The following is a 24,699-nucleotide window of genomic DNA, read 5'->3' as shown; positions in this document are numbered from 1 at the left end:
CTGTCAGGTACTTAAATGACTACGGTAACCTCGGCCAAATAAGAACAATTCAGTTTTGTTACTTTTATCATAGTTGTCGTTTTTTTTATTATTATTATTCTAACAAAATGTAGGTATTTTCAAATGCATTTTTATTCATGTTAGATACTAGAATAATTTCCGGGTTAAAGGTTACAATAGAACATCACTTAGAATGCTATAATTCAGTATCAGCATTCCGGCTGTGAAATCCAAATAAAATGTGCGAAGCTTCTGAATGAACATTCCCGTATTATACTTAACAGGTTAATACATTTGTTAAAACAAAAACTTTATAGTAAATTTCAGGGATAAAGCATTCAGATCTTCTATCAGCTCTTTAGATGTGTAATGATTGGCTATTTGTACTCTTCCTTATAAGATAGTGATTTAATTTCTTGTCGACAACACATCCATGTTGCTGATTTTCCTTTCATTGAAAGCCTTGACATGATAATGGTCGTTTTGCAAGTACTTTGAAAAATAATTCACGTAATGTGTAAATAGCAATGGCGACATAATGGGAGAAAGAACAGATTTAATTACTTTTATATGAAAACGCGTCATGCTAATTTTGGTATTCAGCTGTCTATTTGCTTGTGATTTTGACAGGAAACTCTCAAATTGTACTGTTGTGTCATCTTTTTTATTGTCATGACAACTCACTTTCAGATAATCGATAACTGGTAGTAAATGTAAGTAAATTTAAATGAAAACATTTTTGTGTTTTGTGTTTTGAAAATTAAAAGAATGCATACATGAGTTAAACAAATCAAAGCTTAACACGTAGTTTAATGAATAAATATTCATTACGAAAGTTGAAAGCCGAAGTTATGAATGCCAAACGATATAAAGAAAGATACCTAAAAGTAAAGTCTAAACCATTGGATGCTACAGTTATTGTTTTGGAATGTGATCTCTAATTTTCTTCTCATTTGTGTAGATATTAAGACCAATGCTCACTCTCCCTCCGTGTGTGTGTGTGTCATAATACTTTCTATTTGAGATCATTTCTTCAATTTAAATATCTTACACATAGGTTTATGTGGAAGTGACTGCTAAGGTGTTGTACGAAATTAATTTCACTTTTTTAAAAGTATTATCACAATAAAAAGGTCGAGTGACGAGTTATTTGAAATTTCACAAGTCTAAGACAAATTAAGGAACAGCATCAACTCCAAACAGAATGATATAAGATGCGTCGACAAATCTTCTCATATTCATTCATCACTGACAATATGATTCAAATCACGTTAGCAAGTGTTGAGAACAAATATGTCAAAACTATCCAAAAAACTCGAAAATCACAATGTATAATAAATTTTGGCTCTATTTAATAGTTGGATGATTCTTTGTGTAGATTTATTTGGGGTGTAACAGAAAAGATGGATATCCCACCTGGGACTTTTATACTAGTAGGTCTCACATTGTAGCTCCAAAAGGTTAGCAGGTATTGTATACCTACTGAAAAGCAATGACCCCGTGTATTCCGGAAGGTATAATAAATAGAGTGTCTGATCCACGTATAGTATCCGTCAAGTTCTGCATGTTACAATTTGAAAGCGAATCATAAAAATGGAATCCATAACAGTTTGCATGGCAATTATTTTCTATACTCCGTAGCAGTGAACCAAGTTTCTATAAACACGAAAGAAAGTTTTCATGTAGAAGTTAATATGGGATTTTTTTTTTGTATCTTTGACACAGAAGTAAGAAGGTCACCAACCATTAACCGATTGTGATATGAACTCTTTATCTTTGGAATGAGATACTAAAAAATATATCATTCAATAACTGACAACAAAAGCATTCCAGGTATAACTACTTAATATATAGATTTCAGTTCCTCAAAATGTATGATTGGTCGTCACTAAATCTCCTTTTTTCATAAAAAAAACTTGTACTAATCAGGAACCCCATCAAGGTAATACTATCAGTATTAAGTCAAGGAAATAACAAAGTCATCAATTCTTAACGCAGCGAATTTTACGACAGTGAGGCTATTACATGATTACAAGCTGCCAGGCAATTTGCTTAAACAGGAAGTAGTGTTTCCAGGCACTGAAAGAAGTAGTATAGTTATTACAATATCATCCTCGGGTATAAATTAAATGGGATGCCATTCAGGATTTCGTACAATTATAGATATATATGGCTTCCAAACTTGAGAAATACATTACAGTTTTGAAGGTTTGTGGCAGCTAGGACATGTGGACTAAAACATTGCTGAATAAAGTGGAAGAAACAGTCGTTCATCGATGGTCAAATCTAATCAATCCATTACGAAAATACAAATTAAGGGGGGGGGGGGGGGGGACGTGAGGGAATCGTGTGAACTCCAAAACAAACGAGACCGTCATATTCAAGGCCCTCAGTGCAATAGCTTTAGCAGCACCTGTTCTTAGAATAGACTGAAAAGGGTGACAAATGATAAGGCCGTATCTAATATTACCAATTATAGATTTGTCCTTTTTAATTGTCTTAGCCCGTCACATTTTGTATTTATCTGTCCCTAATCAGGAGCCAGTATTTCAGTGGTTGCCGTTTGTTGTTGTATATTATATTTGTTTTTGTTTATTGTCCTGTACATAAATCGGGCTGATGGTTTTCTTGTTTGAATTGTTTTACATTTGTCATGTTGGGTTTTTATAGCTTGCAGAATGCTACGCTGTATAGGTTCTGCTCATTGTTGAAGACCGCAAGCTAAGTCATTTATCTTGAGAATTATTGTTGTGTGTCTAATGTATATATGGTGTTTAATGTAAGTTACTACTTTGTTCATATTAAAGACACGAAGAGCATATACAGGGGCGAATTCCAAGTGGTTTACAGCCGGTTTGCGTCCCCCTAAAATGGGAAAATATAATTTTTCGCTTCGCTACGCTCGGTGACATTCTTAGGGTTGCACCCATAAGCTCAAATCATCAATTTCGACATCATTAGTATAACGTTTGTCATGTCGTGTCTGATTTGAAAAAATAGAGAAGATATCAGATACTATGTATCATGACCTAATATTGCTACTCCCCAATTCATTATAATCATAACTATAATTTCCATAAGAATATATTAGAAATAAAAACCACGTATTCGAAAGCCTAATAGTTTCGATGACAGATCAAAGAAATGTTACGTATATAAATCAAAGTTTTATCATTTTATTAATACAAACATGAAACAAAAACTTTTAATTAAAACGAAGACTAGATTTATTGGTCAAATCAATGGACAAGTGAATGTACTTATTGCCCTTCAATATTAATTGAATAAATGGATATATGGGGTGTGCATCAATGGAACAACAACCAGTAACGACAAAAAGTATTAAGAAAAGAATAGTATAGTGGTACTCATTGAGAGCCCTATGCAGGTTTATTTCTTTGCACAAATAGCACCAGTAACGGCTTTTCTGCACGAAAAACGCGCGAAAGACATAAGTAACCTCCTAACGTAGTAATGAACACATATACTCCAATGTGTGTGTGTGGGGGTGGGGATGTTCGTGCTCAACTAGTAGCACCCGTCGGTTCTGTTGGAAATAACTTTCTATTTTAAATGTAGTTGTAATTGGAGCATCTTCATCGGTCATCTGTACGATAGATTTTCCAAAACGGCCAAACAAGTTTTGACGGCGTCCGTAAAAAAATCGAAGGGATGACTTCAGGTTTACTATAAAGAACCTTTGGTTCAAAAGCTGCATGTAAGCTGCAACCCCTATCAAGAAAATCATGATAGTAAGCGCAAACACGGGAATATCATATCAACTGGCTTTAATGCATACCATAGCATGCAGGCGCTGTTGGAATGTTGCTGCACACCAATAGAAAGTTCACAATGAGAAAAATTTAAATGGTCTCTATTGAAGTGTAGTTTGACTCTCATTCGACCCTCATTGTCATTTTTAGATGTAAGTCAAGCAATGAAGCATATACGATATCTTTAATTCAAGCTAAGTGCAATAGAGGAGTCATCAAACTTTGAATATATCAGTGAGAAGACAGTGAAGTTAAAATAATGCTAGTTTCTTTTTCATTTGGCGTGAAAGCTCCTGTATAAATAGCTTGACAAAAATTTCTTTGTAAAATCTTGAGTAAACAATTTGAAACTACGTATCATCAGCATAAAGCTATGTGATGTTATGTGAGTTATGACTTAAAGATACTTTTAAAAGCAAACCCCAAATTTTCTTGGAAGGCCTTACAACAATACTGACAAAATTTGGGCAATGTTTTGCATGATCTTTAATGTTTGTTTTACTGTATGTAATGTTAAGCACACTCTTTTATGCCCCATTTGTAGATATTGACTCTTTGCCTGGAATTAATGAAGTACTCTGACTACCAAACGACTGTTAAAACTTAGCCCGTGAGATATTCGGTTTTTTTTCTCTGTCGGAAATGGTTTGATAGAACCGGAAGATAGTTTCTCCGGAAACACGTGTCGTGCATACTAAAATTTGTATCCTACTCTATTGAAATGAGGCCGGGACCTGTGAACTGTTAGTCCTTTAACACTGACTTCATTAATAAGATATAATGTATATGTGTTTATACTAAACAAAATTGACATTAGTCTATTTTTACTTTTCTAATAAGACAATGTTCTCTCTTGATGCTTTTCAAAGTTTTATATATTTGGCTTCCTAAATTTTTGGTCTCGAGGTCACATATCAAGGTTATTTCAGGGACACGTCTCGTATCATCTAAAATCTTTATCATACGTTTAGGTAATTGGTATCGGTTTCTATATTTGGTACTACAATTTGCAGTTAGAAGTTTGAAAAAAGACATCATATTTTCTCGCTGTGTTGAAGACCCATTGGTGGCCTTAAGCTGTTTTCTGCTCTTTGGTCGGGTTGTTTTCTCTTTGACACATTCCCCGTTTCCATTCTCAATTTGATTGGTTGCTCTTCATATATATGCATTGGTATTCACCTGAAATTTTAATATGTAACATCTGTATAGATTCACTGTACAAATTAAACAGAAAAAATGATATTGGACTTCATGACACAAAATTACTACACTCACATGATAAACCAAAGCATAAGAATCGCGCTTTTTAATACTGTTCTTGATCTCAAATTCACAAGGAGGCTTTCAAAATGAAACTAACATTATCACCATATATGCAGTTTTTGTACAGTCTTTTATGTTTCAAAATATTCAGAATCTCATAAAAATGATTGTTGACCATTTATTTTACACGTTCAACACGTGTATTATCTATGAGGGGCCTGATGGGTTACTTTCGTTCTTCGTGATTGGCGCATTTTCGCTATCGTGATCCGTTTTTCTACAGATTTATTTTTTTTTTATATTTTCGTGATCCGTGATCATGGAAATTTATTTTCTGTGAATCGTGATTGACAAAAAAATCAACTCGTGAATCGTGATGAGACCCCCCCCCCCCCCCCCCCCCATCAGGCCCCTCATCTATTAGTAATCAAAATAAAATAAAATCGCCCTCGGTATCATTCGGTGCATCAGATAATTGTTTAGCGATGTCCAACGGGAATCATCTGTTAGGTTTGCTTAATAGAATAAAATTGGATTATACCAAACAGATAGTATTAGTTGTCACTTCTATTACTCTAATACGGAGCGATGTCGTGTTGAAAGTTATGATGGTATCGATAAATGAGCTGTCGCAATAATTAGCTTGATCATTTGGCCAATGAATTAATCAAAGTAGCATCCAAGACGAACCCGCCAGAACAAATGCAAAACTTTGTTACAAAGTAAGAATATCATTATTGGGATTTTTTTCTTTTCTTCTCTTGCACAAACAAGTCGCATATGATTGCTAGAGAAGTTTTGATGAATGCATTATTTGATGTAAACAGTCATAGGTCTGAAAGATAATGACCAAGCCATAGTTATCCATTAAAGCAGGCAAAATCAATTATCTAGACAAGTGCGAAATGGACAGGGAATAGTTTTTGTCACAAGCATAAACAAGAAAATTTATAAGATGATAAATAGTCTAATGGGATATTTGTCTCGCGGATGCTCTTGACAACTTGCGTTTGGGAATTGATGAAAGAGTTCAGCATTGTGCAATAAGAAATATATATAATGGAAAATATATGCTTTTCCTATAGGTAGTTAACTTTAGTACGTTATGATCAAATGGAAATGCTTGAAACAAAATAACTTTAAAAACGTTATAGCAGGAATTTCACATTATAGTTTAATACTGATTTCAAATTAAATATTCCTGAAGGAGAATTTTTTTTTTCTATGTAAATCTTATGTATACCATATGTACTTATATGATATTTCATGCGTATAAGGAGAGGTGGCATTATTGCCAATGAGACAAAATAAATGTTAATGAAGCAATTGTTGTCAAGAAATCAAAACGATTTTTTCGATTGGATTTAATTTCTCATTTTTATTTCAACCTCTCGTTCGAAGATCGAAATTGTATATTCATTTTAGCCAAAGTGTGTTTATTATAATATGACCGCCTATACACAACACATTGGATTTATTTAAATAAGCCAGTGTCCGGTTAAACATTATGGGAATCTGTACATTGAAGGGCTATACGGTAACAGGAAAATGAAACTGTTTGCTTTTGAATAATGTTTCTTTTTGGTATAAATAAGAAGCATAAAAATCAGAAGTCGAAGGACACTCTATTAAAAAAATGAAAAACGAAAAGGTTAACCAAGTCTTTTTGGAATTTATTCGATTCTCTGTTTTTTTTCTTTAGGTTTGTATATATTATTAATTGATTTACGGATTTTAAACATCGATAAGCTACTGTATACTCTTATAGTATATAAAGAACAAAAAACTTATTAGCTTAATTTGTTCCACTATTTATCTTAAATTGTATCAGACAATTCTTACCACGTTTTCCCGATGGCTTTTTATATATTTATACTCGTTATGATCTTATGCATTTAATTTTACTGTCATACTCTCTCTTTCGTTAATTAAAATATAGAAGCACAAGAAAATGGTATTTTATGAAAAAAATAAAGAACAAGAAGAACAAGAATATGTTATTCAGTCCAAGAATATTTTTTCCCGCCATTCTTTAGAATTTTCGTTTAGTTCCTTACCATAATCAATTTCACAAACATTTCTTACTGTTTAACTAAATATTTATTGTCTAACTTCCGTAGATTTCTTCCTTGCCCCTACAAATCAAATGGATTACATCTTACAGCATTTAATCTTCAGTCTGATTTTGGCATGGCATCAATATATTTAGCATTGTACATCAACAAATCTATTTTTCTTCAAAGTTTTGCATCCGCGTCAATGTTCTTTGAACAGTTCTAAAGTGTTAAATATGCATTCCATCAGAAGTGAGCGAAGTAAGCTTTGCATGAGAGAAAACTGTTTTCGATTATCAATGATTGTTTTCCTATTCAGTTTTAACAGCTAAGTTTCTGTTTCCACGCACTTATCAAATTTCAAATTAACTGTTTATTATTGTTTAGTGTGCAATATTCTTTATGAATCCGAGAGGTCGTATCCCAAAAAGTATATTGACCAAGGCGTAGTATCTTTGCGATGAGGAAACAATCCATAAACTGCAATCTGATTTTTTTTAATTTTACAGAATCCTTATAAGGTATTCAAACAGGACTTCCCTGTTTGCCGTAAATCTGAAATGTATTCTACGAATCGCATTGCATGATATGGTGTTTTATGAAACGACACTGACAAATGTTTCAATACTATTGGTCTGGTTTGTGAATAATTGTGAATAAAATGATGCGATACATATATAGGAAAATTTTCCTGAATATTGAGCCATTTTACTAAAACAAACTTTTTTTAATTCTTTTTTTCGACACTTTCTTTGTTGATATTCTAAATGTCAAAATACAATCATCGGCCAACTGTCCTAATCATCATATACGATATATGGTGTTTAATAGACAAGTCTGAACTATTATATAAATATTTACAATCTATTTACAAAAGCGCACATACTCGTAATGCACTTTCCACTAGAGTACCAGTGTTGTTCCATTTTTAATTTCTTTGAAGATTATACAAGCTAGAAAAAATGATTAACAATTCCTGTTACTGGAAATGTCCGCGTTATACAACAGCCAAAATATTAGGCAGTTGAAAAGCCGTCTTGTTTCGCTTAATATGAAAATTTAATTTTTAATTGCTCTTTCATACTTATATTGAATATATTTTCTTCACTTTGTAAAATATGAATTTAATTTTCTGGATTTTTTAAAACCTAAATGGATAAGCTTTCGATTAAATAATTCTAATCCTGCATCATCCAATCAGAAACCGCACAAGATCTTAAAAAAAGTTGCCAGATTATTTTAATAATTTGATAATTGCGCTCTTGTTACCACTAAGTATGACATTAAAAAAGATGCATTGCAATAATCTTTAATTTAAACAATATTTAATTTGCAAACGTGCACAAATGTCAAATATACATTAAAAACAAAGAAATTCAAAAACAAAAAATATATATATATAAATCTGTCTCTCTTTATAATCTTTCAGGCCTTGAATGACTTTTTCCTTTTAATTTAAAAGACTTTTCGTGTCCTGTTCCTTATTATAATTTGATTCCGCCGCATTCTCATGGCTTCTTAGATTGGATGACAGTAAATCGAGAGTTGCTTGATTAAATATACTTTTATCTGTACAACGGATGTTTTCATCTTGTATTTTTGGTTGGCCAATGACCGTCTGAATGCCATAGAAAATCAAGTTTTACACAATTATATCTGACAGCTGACACGGACTTGTAAATACTTGGTATCGATTTAGAGAACATTAATTATATATTTGAAACATTAGTTGCTTCGACAAGATTTGTAATGATTTCTCGTTTTAATGACTTAATACTAACTGACATGCTTTTATATGTATAACACAATTTTTATAAACATTTAAAGTTTGAAGTTTACAGTATATACCAGAGCCCTCTTTGGGTTGATTTGAAAATATGCAAGTATGTATGTTGCTAATACAAGAGGATGAGAATATACTATGGGGGCACTCTACAACAATTAGTCGAAGATAAATATACAACAACATTATAAAACACGAAAAGACCAACAACAGTCCACAATATTTCAGAGAAAACTAAATATTGAGCACAACGAACCCCTACTGAAACCGGGGATGATCTCCGGTGCTCAGAAAGGGTAATCAGGTCAACTGGTGGCGTATAGTGTCTATATTCAATATTGGTGATGCATTTTTTTCATACATAATTCAGACCATATCAAATGATGGATTAATTTCTGTGTTTCAAACCTCAACATCGGGGTATTATAAATATTTAAATCTACCCTCTACCCTTCAATGGCTAGTCTGCACTGCTAGTATTCACTACACTAGAAGTGGAAAATTGTATTCCTAAGTAATAAACGAGATAGAGGTAGTATTATTTAATTTTGTATAATCGTTACATTACTGCGATATTTTATTTTATTTTCCCAGATTAATAATGAATCCAGGAAATATTAAAAGGGACATAAAGCTATATGAACGGATAGGGACAAATAACTTAATCTTGACATTTTAACTGGGCATACGCATGTGCAAGGGCGTGGATATTTGATGCAGAAAAAGGAAGATTTTACCATAAAGACCGAACGAACATCAGTGATATTGGCTATATTTCAGTCCAAGTATATCCCTATCAACTTTCTGTGGACGTCACATGATTGTCAATTGATATAGACAGATAAAATCTCCCAACTCGCATAACGCTTCATTTTTATATTGGAAAACATCTTCGTATATTGCCATTAAAGTTTTTGCCATAAATTATTGATGATTTTATTTATTATTTTTTTAATTCTTAATCATTTATCAATTATTCGGGGTGTAAATGGGTTTTCTATAAGACCGCGTATTAAGGACAGGCTGTAAAAGTAATATTGAGCGTAAAATAAGACGTAAAAATAAGTACATTTTTTACAGGACCATCATTAATGCGCACACCTGAACGTGTGATCGGATAGCCACGTGCAAAATAAAAACACGAACGTCAGCATTGTGTAATAGCGATCACGTGTATGCTAGTTGTATGTACGATCAATGACCTCCAAACACTTCCATCAGTTATGTAAAACTCAATTAAAGCTTCTATTAAAATAAGCTGTTAATTAGATTTCACTTCCCCTGTATACATCTGTTACCACGTGATAATCGATATTCCGATAGTCGGTCAACACGCTTGCAGCGTCAAGACACTTAAAGGTAAGCTGTTTTGTAAATATTATGAAAAATATAATTATTTCCGCATTCCTTGGACGTTTAAAAGTATGACGGAAAGGGTATTATTGCAAATGCGCTTATTATCTGCTTTTTCTCTCATTGATTTTATATTTTCCTGCACAATGCATAAAACAAGAATTTGTAATTGTGGAATTTGAAAAACGTACACCCAGTTCTAGGAACGGTGACTAAAGATAAGAATACTATTCATGATTTTTTTGGCAGAAAAGTTTTTCTAAAAACTAAATTAAGTATTGTAGAAAAAATAATGTATTTTTGTGGTGTAGAATATAGCATATTTCTATTTTCTTCTAGCAAAAATTCAAATATTAAAAAAGTATGATAATGATAATGTACAATGTTTAAAGGAAAGATCACTTTAACTTATTAAATACATTCAAGGATTTAGCAAAACGAAACCCACAAAAACCAGAGGCGGATTCAAATGCATCGGAAGTGTAAGCCGTTCCTGTCCCAGCAGTCAAGTTCTCCATTGCAAGTAAAATACGATGACAAGTCGCCTTCGTTGATTTCACAAACAAGGAATAATAGGACGACAAAGAGAACGTTTTACTTTTTGGTATCTATAAATGATTTTGTCCACAACATGTGAAATGTTGTACTCTTTGGTATGATTTGATTAAAGATGTGAATCTTTTCCCCTTTTGTTTTGACTGAACTGATAAATATTCTATGTAATAATTATTATTAAAAGTAGTAATAATATGAATAAAAAGATCTGAGATACGGGGCTATGACTTCAACCCAACGCCTTACAAACAATAACAAAAAATATCTAGATGTCAAATAGGTAGATATAAGAAAGTACATTAGTCAATGTAAATAAAAAAATCAGAATAAACCACTGAAGTCTAGGTTACCGGTATAACAAGCAGCAAAACAAAAAGATATAAGAAAAAACGTTCTAATTAAACCGCATAAAAAATGCTCGAAGTTATTGAACGTAAGAAGAGCTGTTACAGAAATCATTAACACTAACGAATTTTTTTTCCCGATTGTATGTTTATATAAACCAGATGTAGCCAACTATAGGTCACCGTACGACCTTCAGCAATGAGCAAAAACCATACCATTAATTGTCGCGACATGACAAAATGTAAATAATTCAAAAAAGTAAACCAACGGCCGGATATTTATTTGTACAAGACTCGTCTCAATTTTTGAATACAATGGATAATCTGAACTTTTTGCCATAAAGATACAAATGCATTTTCTCTGTTGGTCTCAGATTGAAGTTTATCTATATATATTGTTTTCAATCTAGACTTGTTTATTTGTTTATATATATGTATATATATATATATCAAATGCGTTTTGTTAAAATATACTTTTTCTCTTTTTTTGGTCTTTTGGAAAATGTTGTTTGTGCGGTAATTAGACCCCTCTAACAAGCATGCACACGTATAAAAATTGCGGTTTTTATCCAACGCAATTATAGGTTTGAACGTTGTTTTCAATTTAGACTTGTTTATATTTTTCGTTTGGGCTTGTATTATATTTGCCTTCGGGTTTATATGATCCGTTCATCCTATTTTAACTCCTCAAAATTCAAGAGTCTATCCTAAATTGAGGTAAATTGTATGGCTTTCCAAATACCGTTTCGATTCCTAACATCACTGAAGAGACATCAATTGTCGAAATCCGGATATGGTGTACATAAAACCTTTGCACCTTTTGTTTGCGGTATACCATCTTTTCGGCAAGTTTATTGTTTTCTGTTTAGTATTAAATTTATAATTTAGATCCATTTATTACATCGGTGATACGTTTATTTGGCAATCGCCAATGGCAGTCAGCAGGGTTTAAGAACATTTGTTGTTCGACCTGTTAGTCAAATGCGTTTTGTTAAAATATACTTTTTCACTTTTTTGTTCTTTTGGAAAATGTTGTTTGTGCTGTATTTAGACCCCTCTAAAAAGAAATTTGTTTTGCATGCACACGTATAAAAATTGCGGTTTTTATCCAAAGGAAATCATAGGTTTGAACGTTGTTTTCAATTTAGACTTGTATATATGTATATATATATATATACAACTCGTCTAAACATCAGCCCAACAATATTAGATCTGTAAATTTGCTTTCGCAAATATTTTGTTCTTCCATCGCCGGGATTCGAACTCATGCTACTGAGATATCGTGACACCAAATCGCCTGCACTGTATCCGACGCGCTAGACCACACGACCATCTAGGCTTCACAATAATAAAGCTTTCGGTGGCCGGGTGTTACCTTTCCTCGTAAGTTTTAATCTAGCGTCGTAACACAGTACATGATATATAAGGCATGAAGATGGAATTGTTACAGATCAGCTGAAATACCTATTGTAAAGGATCCTACAAATTAATGCAAGATACAGTCACAGAAATAATTATATTTATAAGTACGTCTGAACCAGTGACAACTCTACAACAGATGTATCCATCGGATCACCAGCAGTGATGGTGATACATGGCTGTGTACATTCTGTATATACAACTCGTCTAAACATCAGCCCAACAATGAAAGATCTATTAATTTGCTTTCGCAATTTTTTTGTTCTTCCTTTGCCGGGATTCGAACTCATGCTACTGAGATATCGTGACACCTAATCGCCTGCACTGTATCCGACGCGCTAGACCACACGACCACCTAGGCTTCACAATAATCTAGCGTCGTAATACAGTACATGATATATAAGGCATGAAGATGGAATTGTTACAGATCAGCTAAAATATCTATTGTAAAGGATCCTACAAATTAATGCAAGATACAGTCACAGAAATAATTACATTTACAAGTACGTCTGAACCAGCTGGTGGTCCAATGGATAAATCTGTTGTAGAGTTGTCACTGGTTCAGACGTACTTATAAATATAATTATTTCTATTACTGTATCTTGCATTAATTTGTAGGATCTTTTACAATAGATATTTCAGCTGATCTGTAACAATTCCATCTTCATGCCTTATATATCATATGTACTGTGTTACGACGCTAGATTAAAACTGACGAGGAAAGGTAACACACGGCCACCGAAAGCTTTATTAATGTGAAGCCTAGATGGTCGTGTGGTCTAGCGCGTCGGATACAGTGCAGGCGATGTGGTGTCATGATATCTTAGTAGCATGAGTTCGAATTCCGGCGAGGGAAGAACAAAAAATTTGCGAAAGCAAATATACAGATCTAACATTGTTGGGCTGATTTTTAGACGAGTTGTATATACAGAATGTACACAGCCATGTATCACCATCACTGCTGGTGATCCGATGGATAAATCTGTTGTAGAGTTGTCACTGGTACACACGTACTTATATATAAAGATGGTATACCACAAACAAAGGTGCAAAGATTTTTGTACACCAGATCCGGATTTCGACAATTAATGTCTCTTCAGTGATGTTAGGAATTGAAACGGTATTTGGAAGGCCATATAATTTACCTCAATTTAGGATAGACTCTTGAATTTTGAGGAGTCAAAATAGGATGAACGGATCATATAAACCCGAAGGCAAATATAATACAAGCCCAAACGAAAAAATATAAACAAGTCTAAATTGAAAACAATGTTCAAACCTATGATTGCGTTGGATAAAAACCGCAGTTTTTATACGTGTGCATGCAAAACAAATTTCTTGTTAGAGGGGTCTAAATACAGCACAAACAACATTTTCCAAAAGACCAAAAAAGTTAAAAAGTATATTTTAACAAACGCATTTGACTAACAGGTCGAACAACAAATGTTCTTAAACCCTGCTGACTGCCATTGGCGATTGCCAAATAAACGGATCATAAGGTGTAATTAATGGATCTTAATTATAAATTTAATACCAAATATATATATATATCTTGTCATCTGGTATATGTCAACACTTTCAATGTCGTACCCAGGTGTCTCAGTTATGTATGAGAAATGAGCAAGAACTAAATTTCTTATACGAGCCTCATATTTCGGATACGTTTTAATCTTCATTTATGTTACCTGAAAATTACGCAAAATAAATGTCTATCTTTAGTCTCAAATAAAAAAAAACCTTGTGGCGCAAATGAAAAACTTAATGTATCTAAAGAAATTGGCGCAAATACATATATAATATATATCTCGTATTTGAACAGTGGCCACCGTCGATCGTGGATTTGATGTTGGCAGCTTTCCAGCCGCTTCGACAGTTCAATTTCATTTTAAACTATATTTTATATTAGAAGAGTGTGTGGTCACCGTCAATGGTGGCCACTCTTCAAATTCAGCCGCATGTGCATGTGTGGTGTCATTTGAAATATGACAATTTAGTCAAATTCATGATATAAACAGATAAACATGGGAATGAAAAAAGTCTGAATCGCATGATCACAATCAATAGTATTAATTTCGATTTCATTGGAATTTTCAGGAATAACCAATTCCAGGAATTATGTTTAATATAGTTTTAATCATTGTCATATTACAAATATTCCATGATACGTAGGATCAAATGAAAGGTTACAAAGTATATTCGAAATCATATCAGCAAATTGATGTTAACAGGAGATATTCTTATTGGATAACCGACATTATTCCGAGAATTATAATGTTACGTTGTCGTCTGTTTTGTGACATAAACTGAAAAACTTCAAAGACCAGACTCTTCCAGCAGCTGTTCGTCTCTTTGACTTATCATTTTAACAATATTTTCTTTGTTTAAAGTTAAAAATAAACATTTTTCGATGAATAATTTATTGAATATATCTCATGTCATAGGATATTTTAGTAAATTTTTAGTAGATATAATAGATCACAATGGATGATAAAAAAATGAGACACACTAAAGGACTGATAGTCGGTAGTGTCGCACTATACAATTATTGACCAGGTTCGAGGACAACATCCGTTTAGCTTGACCCAGAAAACAGCTGTTGTTCGGCAGCAGTCAATGAATACAAAAAGAGTATTTACGTCGATAGAGAATTCAATGAGAGACCAACCTCATCATTTAAAGGCTATCATACATGTACGTCCTTCATTGGTACAGAAGTACCTGTGACTATATATATTCTGAGCTGATGTGACTGATCCACACCGAAAACTCCATACAAGTGTGATTGAATATAAAAGATAAAATATATGATTGGAGCTATCAGTTGGCCCTTAGTACTGCCAAAAAATAGAAGTCTTCAATCCCTTCAATTTTTATATAATCTTATTGGTAAACTAATAAAATATGACCTCTTAAGTGCAGAAATTTAATTTCTGATGACAGCATGACTTCAGAAACATGTTAATGACATTTTTGGCCTTTTTACATACGAGTTATCGTTTCACCCAAAATATATGATTTTCGTCAACATCGTTGAATAAGATTGTTGGCGACAACATGACCATAAAACTTTACCGTTTATACGGAGTCTTGCTTTAAGAAGCAAACTGGTTCTCTGTTAAAAAAAATTATCGCATTAAGCACAAGCTCTGGAATATTGTATCAATTTGCAGATATATATTCCACTTGAAAGCGCCTCTGGAATGCTCAGTGGTGCATAAAAAACGCAAAAGTGGAAAAATTCAATTCCACTGCTTTATGGTAAAATACTACACAGTATACTATCACATATATATAAGTGTACTACATTGTTAAGACTTCATATATGATTTTTTTTGTTATTTTGTTAAATTTGTGAACTTTTGTAGTTTCCACCAAAAAAACACCAAAAGCTTCAATCTCAAACGGAAAAGTTGGCTGCCGTTCTGTTTCTTTCTTCTCTGGTCATGAAGCGCAAAATCTTCTTAAAATTGTGTATGTCGAATGATTATCAAAGTATAGCCAGAAAAAAAACTATGATTTTGATGAAAATTTCCAAGTACAATAGTTGAAATAATATCAACAGTAGGGCAACCACAAACTTGAAAATATATACCATAAGGATAATTGGATCAAATTTGGTTTCAATTGGTTTAGTGGTTACACAGTGGGATAGTTGGTGAGTCATTAGAAGCTTGTAACATAATATTTGCTTCACGTTAATGAAAAATATTGAAAAATATGTAGCATGCAGAATCAATAGCTCTTTCCATATACCAATTTGCAATGTGTTCTTTCTAGTTTTAGACCGGTAAAATGACAAGGTTCACTTTAGGTCAAATATGGCCTTGAAGTTCAATTTAATCATAAAATATCAAAATGGTCATAATTTGGTTACTACTAGGTTAATCAAATCTCTTCATTCGAGTACATTCTAGGTTCACAATCAGCAAAATTTGGATATATTGTCAAAAAACGATGATTTTGTGCATTTTTCGAACCTAAAAGCTTGAGGAAAGCCTTGGCTTGTTCAGTTGCCAAAAGTTGCCAATGATGATATTGAATACATAGACACAAAAACGTTCTGGATCAGGGGTGGCGGTCAAAGTAAATTATGTTAAAAATTATTGAAAATTTGACCAAAACTGACGTTACAACATAAATTATGAATACTTGAGGGGTCATTTCTTTGTCATTTTTAATGTGCTATGGCAAAAAGCAGTTATTTTTTATTAATAGTTATATCACAACTATTTCTATGTGAAATTTGTAGTATTTTGGCCTGATTTTAAAAAAACAATAAAATCTTATGGCCAATTCTAACCCTTCGTGAACTTCCTCCTTTCCCGTAATCTTTCATTTCTCAACAACAAAGTTTTCGAGTGCACCGGTATACACATTATCACCGAGACTATATTTTCATTAAATGATATTGTCACTGTGTGACTATATTGATTAAGACGTTATGTTCAGGTTAAAAAATGAATCAAAATATTGGAACAAAAATGTTTGTCCTTTAAGAGATTGTACTTTTTGTGAAAAATTATAAAATTAGGTTGTCTCGATTTTGAACATATATGTACGGTCTTTTCGTTGTTTTCGCATTAAATGGTCAAGATTTAATATAATATTTAAGGTCCGTTTATTTACCTTGGTGATATATATTTTAAAGTGATATCTTTTGCTGCATACCATTCTATATGTTAACCAGAAGGTTTTCTAGCAAACTTATTTTGATATATAAAGAGGTAAACTCCTAACTATCCTACTGCCTGTCGATACATTTATTTTTGGCATTGCACAAGTCATGTCTTCTTTGACTGCCCATGACGTTAAAATACTAAATCCCTGGGATGTGTTTTAGTTGATTTTAGTCTCTGATGCATGATTTTTTATTATTAATTGTTTTTGGCTTTTAACTAGCTGTCAGTAACTGCGAGTACTCTCAAATCGTATTTTCTTGTTTATTTTACCTGTTGATACTAATTGTAATGCTTTTTTGTTATTTAATGATATTCAGGGTTATATCTGGTCTATATACCAGCTTTGATAAGTGTTTGGTATTACTATAAATTTTCACTTCTTTGTACTATGAACATCAAAATTATTTATTTTGTAAAAATATTCCTTTCTCTATTTGAACTGTACACGTATACCTAACAACAAAATTATTTTCATTTACCTGTGTTTAACGTAATTGCAAATGGCTGATATTTTTGTTTAATCATATTGTTTTTCTTAAATTGTTTAACATTTCACAGCGGTATAACATGTTACTTTTATTATTCTTCCCTTAGTTTATTTATTTTGTATTTACATTGTATCATAGATCAAATTTATTTGTTCAGTGTATGTTCACTGGTGTTAATATGTCTTTTGATTGAGTTAAGTCATTTCAATTGATATTTTATAGTGTGTCTTACTATGTTGTGATGTTACACTATTGTTTCAGATAAGGGTGAAGGTTTGGTACCATTAAAACGTTTTAACCCGCTGCAATTGTTTGCACCTGTCCTAAGTCGGGAATCTGATGTTCAGTAGTTGTCGTTTGTTGATGTGGTTCATAAGTGTTTCTTGTTTCTCGTTTTTTATATAGATTAGACCGTTGGTTTTCCCTTTTTTAATGGTTTTACACTAGTAATTTTGGGGCCCTTTATAGCTTGCTGTTCGGTGTGAGCCAAGGCTCCGCGTTGAAGACCGTACTTTGACCTATAATGGTTTACTTTTATAAATTTTGACTTGGATGGAGAGTTGTCTCATTGGCACTCATACCACATCTTCTTATATCTATTATAATTAAAAGTTGAATTCATACGAAAAATGTGTCGAAACCGGTGAGTTCTAGTAGAGCTTTCTTACAATTTGACGAAAGGTACGAAAGCTTGACGAATCATACGTAAGACCTGTTTGAGGGATCTTTTATTTTGACTTTTGAATTCTTTTTTTTGTAACATTATTCCAGGCTGTTGTGGACTTAGATATTGCGTTTCGCCACAATGTTTGCACATCAAGGACCATTACACTGCATGCAACAACATATGTCAATTTGAATTTTCATGCGAATTTTGAGACGAACGATGGAAAAAAATAATAAAACTAGAGTGAGGGAGACAACTCAACAAAATTTGTTAAACATGACTCGTCAGAAGAAAAAAATAACCCTTAAAATAATTGTGCTCAACTACCACCACCCCAACCCTCCAAAAAACCAAATCTATAATAAAAAAATACTTCTTTGAATTATTCAACCAAAGAAAATACCAATGCAAATAGAAAATCCCACCGCCAATAAAAATATTAAAAAATTACTTCCTTAATTGTAAATTTTGAAACCCTCCAAAAATTGTAAAATCGGGAAAAATGACACCCAAAATATATTACGGGGCTCGCTTAATCATTCAAATGTTCAGACATATTCCTAACCTCCTTTTCTGGCATTGGTCTATTATATGCACAACTAAGCCAGAGACAGAAACGGTTTAACCTTCTGCAACACCTAAGTTTTCCTTTTTCTTCAGTGTACTTTGTTGCTTAATTGTCTTTTCTGTTGTTGACCATTTAACGTTTGTTATACAGTGTGGACTAAACGTTCATATTGAACTCCATTTGCAATTATCAGCTGGGGTGTGTGTTAATTGTTCCTTATGGTATTGACACTGAATTTAACATAGTCGCTCGTGTTCTGTGAAGATATTACTAGTTGATAGCAGATTAAAAAAAATTAATTTGGGGAATACAAAGGCAACGACCATTTAACTTTCCGGAGTTGCTTCCATTCCGTTTACATGTGTTTCAGTGCGATCGTGATTGTTGCAATATTTCCTGTTTAACCTTTAACCTTTATATAAATGGAAAAAAAACCTTCCTCACAAGATCTTTTTTCCTTCTCCCAGCTTTTTTTTCATAACTTTTTCCATTCATTGTACTTTCTTTGTGTAGCGAATCTCGATGATGCACGTTGACAATTTTTTAATGGCATACTCATTAATAAATCATTAAGATGTTTAGGCCACGGTTTAAACATTTGAAAAAAAAGCATGCTTGAAAAATTCTCGCACAAATGTGTGTAATCGTGATTAACATAAGCAACGTATCGGACGTATGTGTATTTTAAACTATTTTCTTTATTTTCAGATATTAAATGCGGGTTTTATAATTTAATTTTTAAAGATACATTTGATTCAGATTTTACCAGATAAAACACAGACTCTCAGTGTTATCGTAGGAATGTAATGCATGCTCCCTTTACGTCCGTTCGTACCTTTCGTCAAAATGTAAGAAATCTCTATTATGGACGGGGACATTTTTTGTCACTAGCTTTTCCATGTATTAGCAGAAGTTTTTAAGAAAAATGTATCAACTGACGGCGACAGACACCAAAATTATTGATGACTATATATCTCTAATACGGATCCTTCGTTCCCGGTCACCTTTCTTTAACAATTCACAACCGGTCTTCGACAATAAAATGAAAATAAATCTTAGTAACTATTTATGGAAATTAAGTAACACGGGCATTTGAATAAAAATAAATAAATAAAAAAATCATGATCATACATAAAATTGATGAAGATTTAAGCTAAACAAAGCTAAGCATATGAAATATTTATATGCCAAATAAACGACATGCAATATTCTTGATTTGATTTTTCCAATAAACAAAGTTGCATAAAACATATCGGAGAAGCGAAAAACTCATCAAATATGAATTAAAAAATCTCTGTCTTTGTCCTTGAAATAGACTCTCGGATCTACTTGAGATTGACGTCAGTCATGTATTATTGTTTTACAAGCTTTTTTTTTAAAGATATGAACAATTATGGCAAATCGTTCAGAATAAGATATTAATCCGCTTTGAGTTTTTTTGTTAAATATCATTCAAAGGCAACCATATGGTTAAGTGATACTTCAACTCATTTGAATGATTGCTGTCAGAAAAAAAGTCACTATGAATCTATGAAATTGGCATTGACTAGAATACGAAATCTATTCTGGTTAGTGCATGTTTAAACCATGTAAACATGTAATGTATAGATAAAGTTTGTATGTTAGCTGGTGTTTTATTTGGGAGATATATAAATAAATTAAAGGTAGGCAGGAATTTGATTGTTGATGAAAACGCAGATCGTTATGGAAATTCCCTTTAAACCTGAAGCTTAATTTGATTTTGTTTTTAAAATGCAATGCTATCTTAGAACTTTTCATATTCTTGTAATGAATGAACATTTTGACATTAATGGAATATTTTAGCATGTTGCGATAAATCACCTAAATGAGTTGTAAATACCTGTTTGTGATGTACACATATAATATGCAATCTAATAGGATATCAATTTACAATACAAACAATCATAATTTTGCTTTGAGCGAAAGTATTCAACAGTGCATTTGTTTAAACCAAGTTTTGCCAGGTTAATGGCTTTTCAAAAACTGATTAGATAGTAACTAAATTGATCCTCTGTTTATCTCAATTTTCTTAGAGATTAATCTCATAATTATGGTGGTCGGATAAGGCCATTTCGCGTTTTCGCCTCTTCGCCGTCCATATTCTATTGTGCGAAAACGCGAAATCGAAAATGCTAAAACGAGAAGTGAAACCATTTCGCGTTTTCGCCCTATAGAATATGGTAGCGAAAACGCAAAATGGCTTTTTCCGGCCACCATACCTCACCTATCAAGTGTCATTAACGTTGCTTACGAAAATTAAGTTGTTTCCTTTTATTATTTGCACTTTGTAATATTTCCCAAAATAAAACAAGCACAGACATTATAGATTATTGGCAACGTATAATATTTGGTACGCCTAACAGAAGTTCCCCTGACAATTTTGTTATAAACAATGCCATGATATCTGTTCTGGTTTTTCCGTTTGACCATCATGCTGCATGTTATGTTGGAGTCCTTCGTCTGCTGATGTTGATTGTTCCTTGGTACTATTTTCACTCTTTTACGAAAAAAAAGAGCAATTAAAAGTTTTCCACTGATCGAGTACCAACGTTTAAAATTCCAAATACATCATGTTATATTTTTCATTCTTTCCGTACAAATAAAATAACTTTTGACTTTTTGAGTTTGAATTGCAATCTTTCAGTGCACATATTGAAATACATGCTTCTTGTAAACGACGACTTGTTTTTCAGATAATTTGCATTTTCTTATTTAAAATTTTTAACAGTCTTTAATCATTATCTAACAAAAGAGTTCAGCATTTGTATGCATTTTTAAAAGTATTTTCGCCTATTGAGCAAAACAGGATGTTTGAAACAAGTTAGGATTTCAATAAAAATACTCAACACCTTACCAATAGACGAGCAAACATACTATTTTAACATGTTTTCAACATTATACCCGTTAACCCCCTCGGATTATCGTGGTAGCGTGTTCGCTTCGAATGCGAGAGGTCGTGGATTCTAACCTCGGCTGGTTCAAACCAAAGATTGATATGTGTTGCTTCTAAGCACGCGGCATTAAGGACTAAGAGTAAAGACTGGTCGGCTCGGAGTCAGAATAAAGTGTCCGTGTAGGGTGACATGTCTTATTGCGGACTGATACCTGGCGAACTAGCACGTTAAAAATCCAGCTCAGCGTATCGATCTATAGTTCAAAACAGGGTTACTATTCATATTACATCAACATGTTCTCGTCCTGAATATGCATTTAATTTGCCGCTGAACGTTAAGCTGCCATCCACCATCATCGTCATTATAACTGCTTTGAATGTCTGGTGTAAGTCCTTCGTTAACAAATATCTCATACTAGTTTTATGTACGTCATACCCTGTATATCACAAAACATTTATCGCCTATCCGATCTGTAATACACCCTGTTTTGAATGCCTCTAGAAAACAAAACGTCAATATGGTTAAATAAGTACATTGAAGCTTGTTTGGATTTTCAAATATTTACGCCTCGAGCATCCCTGAAGAGACATTGATTGTAGAAATGCGCATCTGGTGCAGAAAAATTGGTACCGTTTATGTTATTGCATATGTATAAGCGGGGACATCTGTATCTCATGTAAACAGGTTGACTGTATCCGCTCGCTTTTTTTTAGATTCACTACAACTCGCCGCGCTTGTTATCAACTGCTCATGGCAGCTTTTCTGAAGGACGTATATCTTTTTGTTTACATAACAAAAGTTATAAAACATATCGGTCACGGAAACTGTGCTGATTAATTAAACTCAAAATACAAAACATGTCAATAAACTAATAATTTTGTCTTTATTTCAAACCGCAAGAGATTTTTTCCACATCAAGTTTCAAGGAATTTAGATGTCAACAAAATGATGTTATTTTTGAGATAATTGATACTGTCAGATTCTAAATGATCGTTTATCACTTCCTGTAGGCTAAAGATTTTTTTTTTCTATTTGAACATAATGAAACTTTTAATTTCTTAAATATTTAGCAATTCCCCAGTTTTCATCAATATTTAACGAATTATTCTCTACGGACAAACTTTTATATAATCAATACTTTTCTTTCGCAGCAAACATTCACGTTAGAGCCATCCATTAGTAATGATAGAACATCTAATCGCCGCTCAAAGATGAGCCTCCGCCGGGGTGACAGGTCCAAACACAGGAACAGTAATGTCTCGGAACATACAGGTAAGAACATACAATTATACTGGAACAAAGAGGTAAACAATGTAGAAATATACAGGAACATACAGTTAAAAACATAAAGTTATATCGAAACAAAAATTAAAAAAATAGAGAAATATACAGGAACATACAGGCAGGAATACCGGAACAAAGAGGTACAAAAAAAGAGAAATATACAGGAAGATACCGGTAGGAAACCCAGAACAAAGCGGTAAACAATAGAGAAATATACACGAACATACAGGTAGGAAAACCGGAACAAAGAGGTACAAAATAGAAATATACAGGAAGATACCAGTAGGAAACCCAGAACAAAGTGGTAAACAATAGAGAAATATACAGGAACATACAGGTAGGAAAACCAGAACAAAGAGGTAAATAATAGCGAAATACACAGGAACATACAGGTAGAAAAACCGGAACAAATAGGTAAATAATAGCGAAAGTAGGAAAACCGAAACGAACAGATAAAAAATAGAGAAATATATAGTATCATACAAACAGGAATACAGTGATATTCCGTAACATACGGGTAAAGAATACCAAAATATACTGGATCATGCAAGTCAAAAATAAAACAGAGCATAAAGCTTAGAATAGAAAAATATACCGGAACTTACAGGTAGAAATACTAAAATATGCCGGAACATTCAGGTAGGAATGCTTTAAAAAATATACTGGAACGAAGAGTAAGGAATACCAAAATATACCGGAACAAACAAGTAATAACATCAAAATATAACAGAACATAAAGGTTAGAATGGAAAATATACTGGAACTTACAGGAAGAAATTCTAAAATATGCCGGAACATACAGGTAGGAATACTTAAATATACCGGAACATACAGGTAGGAATACTAAAATACACCGGAACATATAGGTAGGAATACTCATATAGACTGGAACATACAGGTTTGAACGCAAAAACATAGCGTAACATTAAACATACATGTTAGTATGCAAAAGTATCCAGGAGCATTCAGGTATAGAAATATAAAAATATACCGGAATATACAGGTATAGGAGTATAAAAATATACCGGAACTTACAGGTAAGTAGATAAAAATGTACAGAAATTGATATGTTAGACCGACAGATTATATTTGACGTTACTTGAAACTTTGGAATGGATTTTTTTTTTTGTAAAAGCATGTAAGAAAAATAATGATAGTGAGGAATGTAATTTTAAAGAGTCGGAACATTTATTTCAGCTGGGTTAAACTATTATATTTATATAGGAAACGGAAAATTGGTCTTGTAAGGATGATTTTATTGTTGGAGACTGCTTAAAATAGGAAAAGGTGCCTTAAATATTAGTGTTTATATGTAATGCATTCATTATATTCTCTGGGAGGACAAAGGCGTGGTGTGGCCTGGAATTTTAGCACCGGACACATGCATAAATGATACTTATACATCCAGCATATACAATACTCAACAAGGGCCCTGTTGTCAGATTTAATCGGCCCAGTTAATTATATAACTTAACTCCAACTAACCGTAGGTCCATACATCAATGGCCTCTCTATGCTGTCGGAAATTAAACAGTAACATGAATAATGGAGTTA

General features: G+C 32.8%; 1 protein-coding gene across 3 annotated transcripts in view; it reads left to right on the top strand.

Moving 5' to 3' along the window:
• LOC127735503 (1-phosphatidylinositol 4,5-bisphosphate phosphodiesterase epsilon-1-like) overlaps positions 1-24,699 on the top strand; it is a 152,937-nt gene that overhangs the window by 32,311 nt on the left and 95,927 nt on the right. For 2 of the 3 annotated variants that reach the window (XM_052245687.1, XM_052245686.1), the window contains exon 2: positions 23,013-23,133. In XM_052245687.1, the coding sequence (XP_052101647.1) occupies positions 23,013-23,133 (121 nt within the window). Of the gene's footprint in view, positions 1-10,203; positions 10,233-23,012; positions 23,134-24,699 lie in introns of those variants that run through there. The other variant, XM_052245688.1, reaches the window with a different exon arrangement.

The sequence above is a fragment of the Mytilus californianus genome, unplaced genomic scaffold, assembly GCF_021869535.1.
Source record: "Mytilus californianus isolate M0D057914Y unplaced genomic scaffold, xbMytCali1.0.p SCAF_3, whole genome shotgun sequence".
Classification (NCBI taxonomy): domain Eukaryota; kingdom Metazoa; phylum Mollusca; class Bivalvia; order Mytilida; family Mytilidae; genus Mytilus; species Mytilus californianus.
The sequence above is the reverse complement of the archived record's forward strand: the minus strand, read 5'-3'. Positions and strand labels throughout refer to the sequence as shown.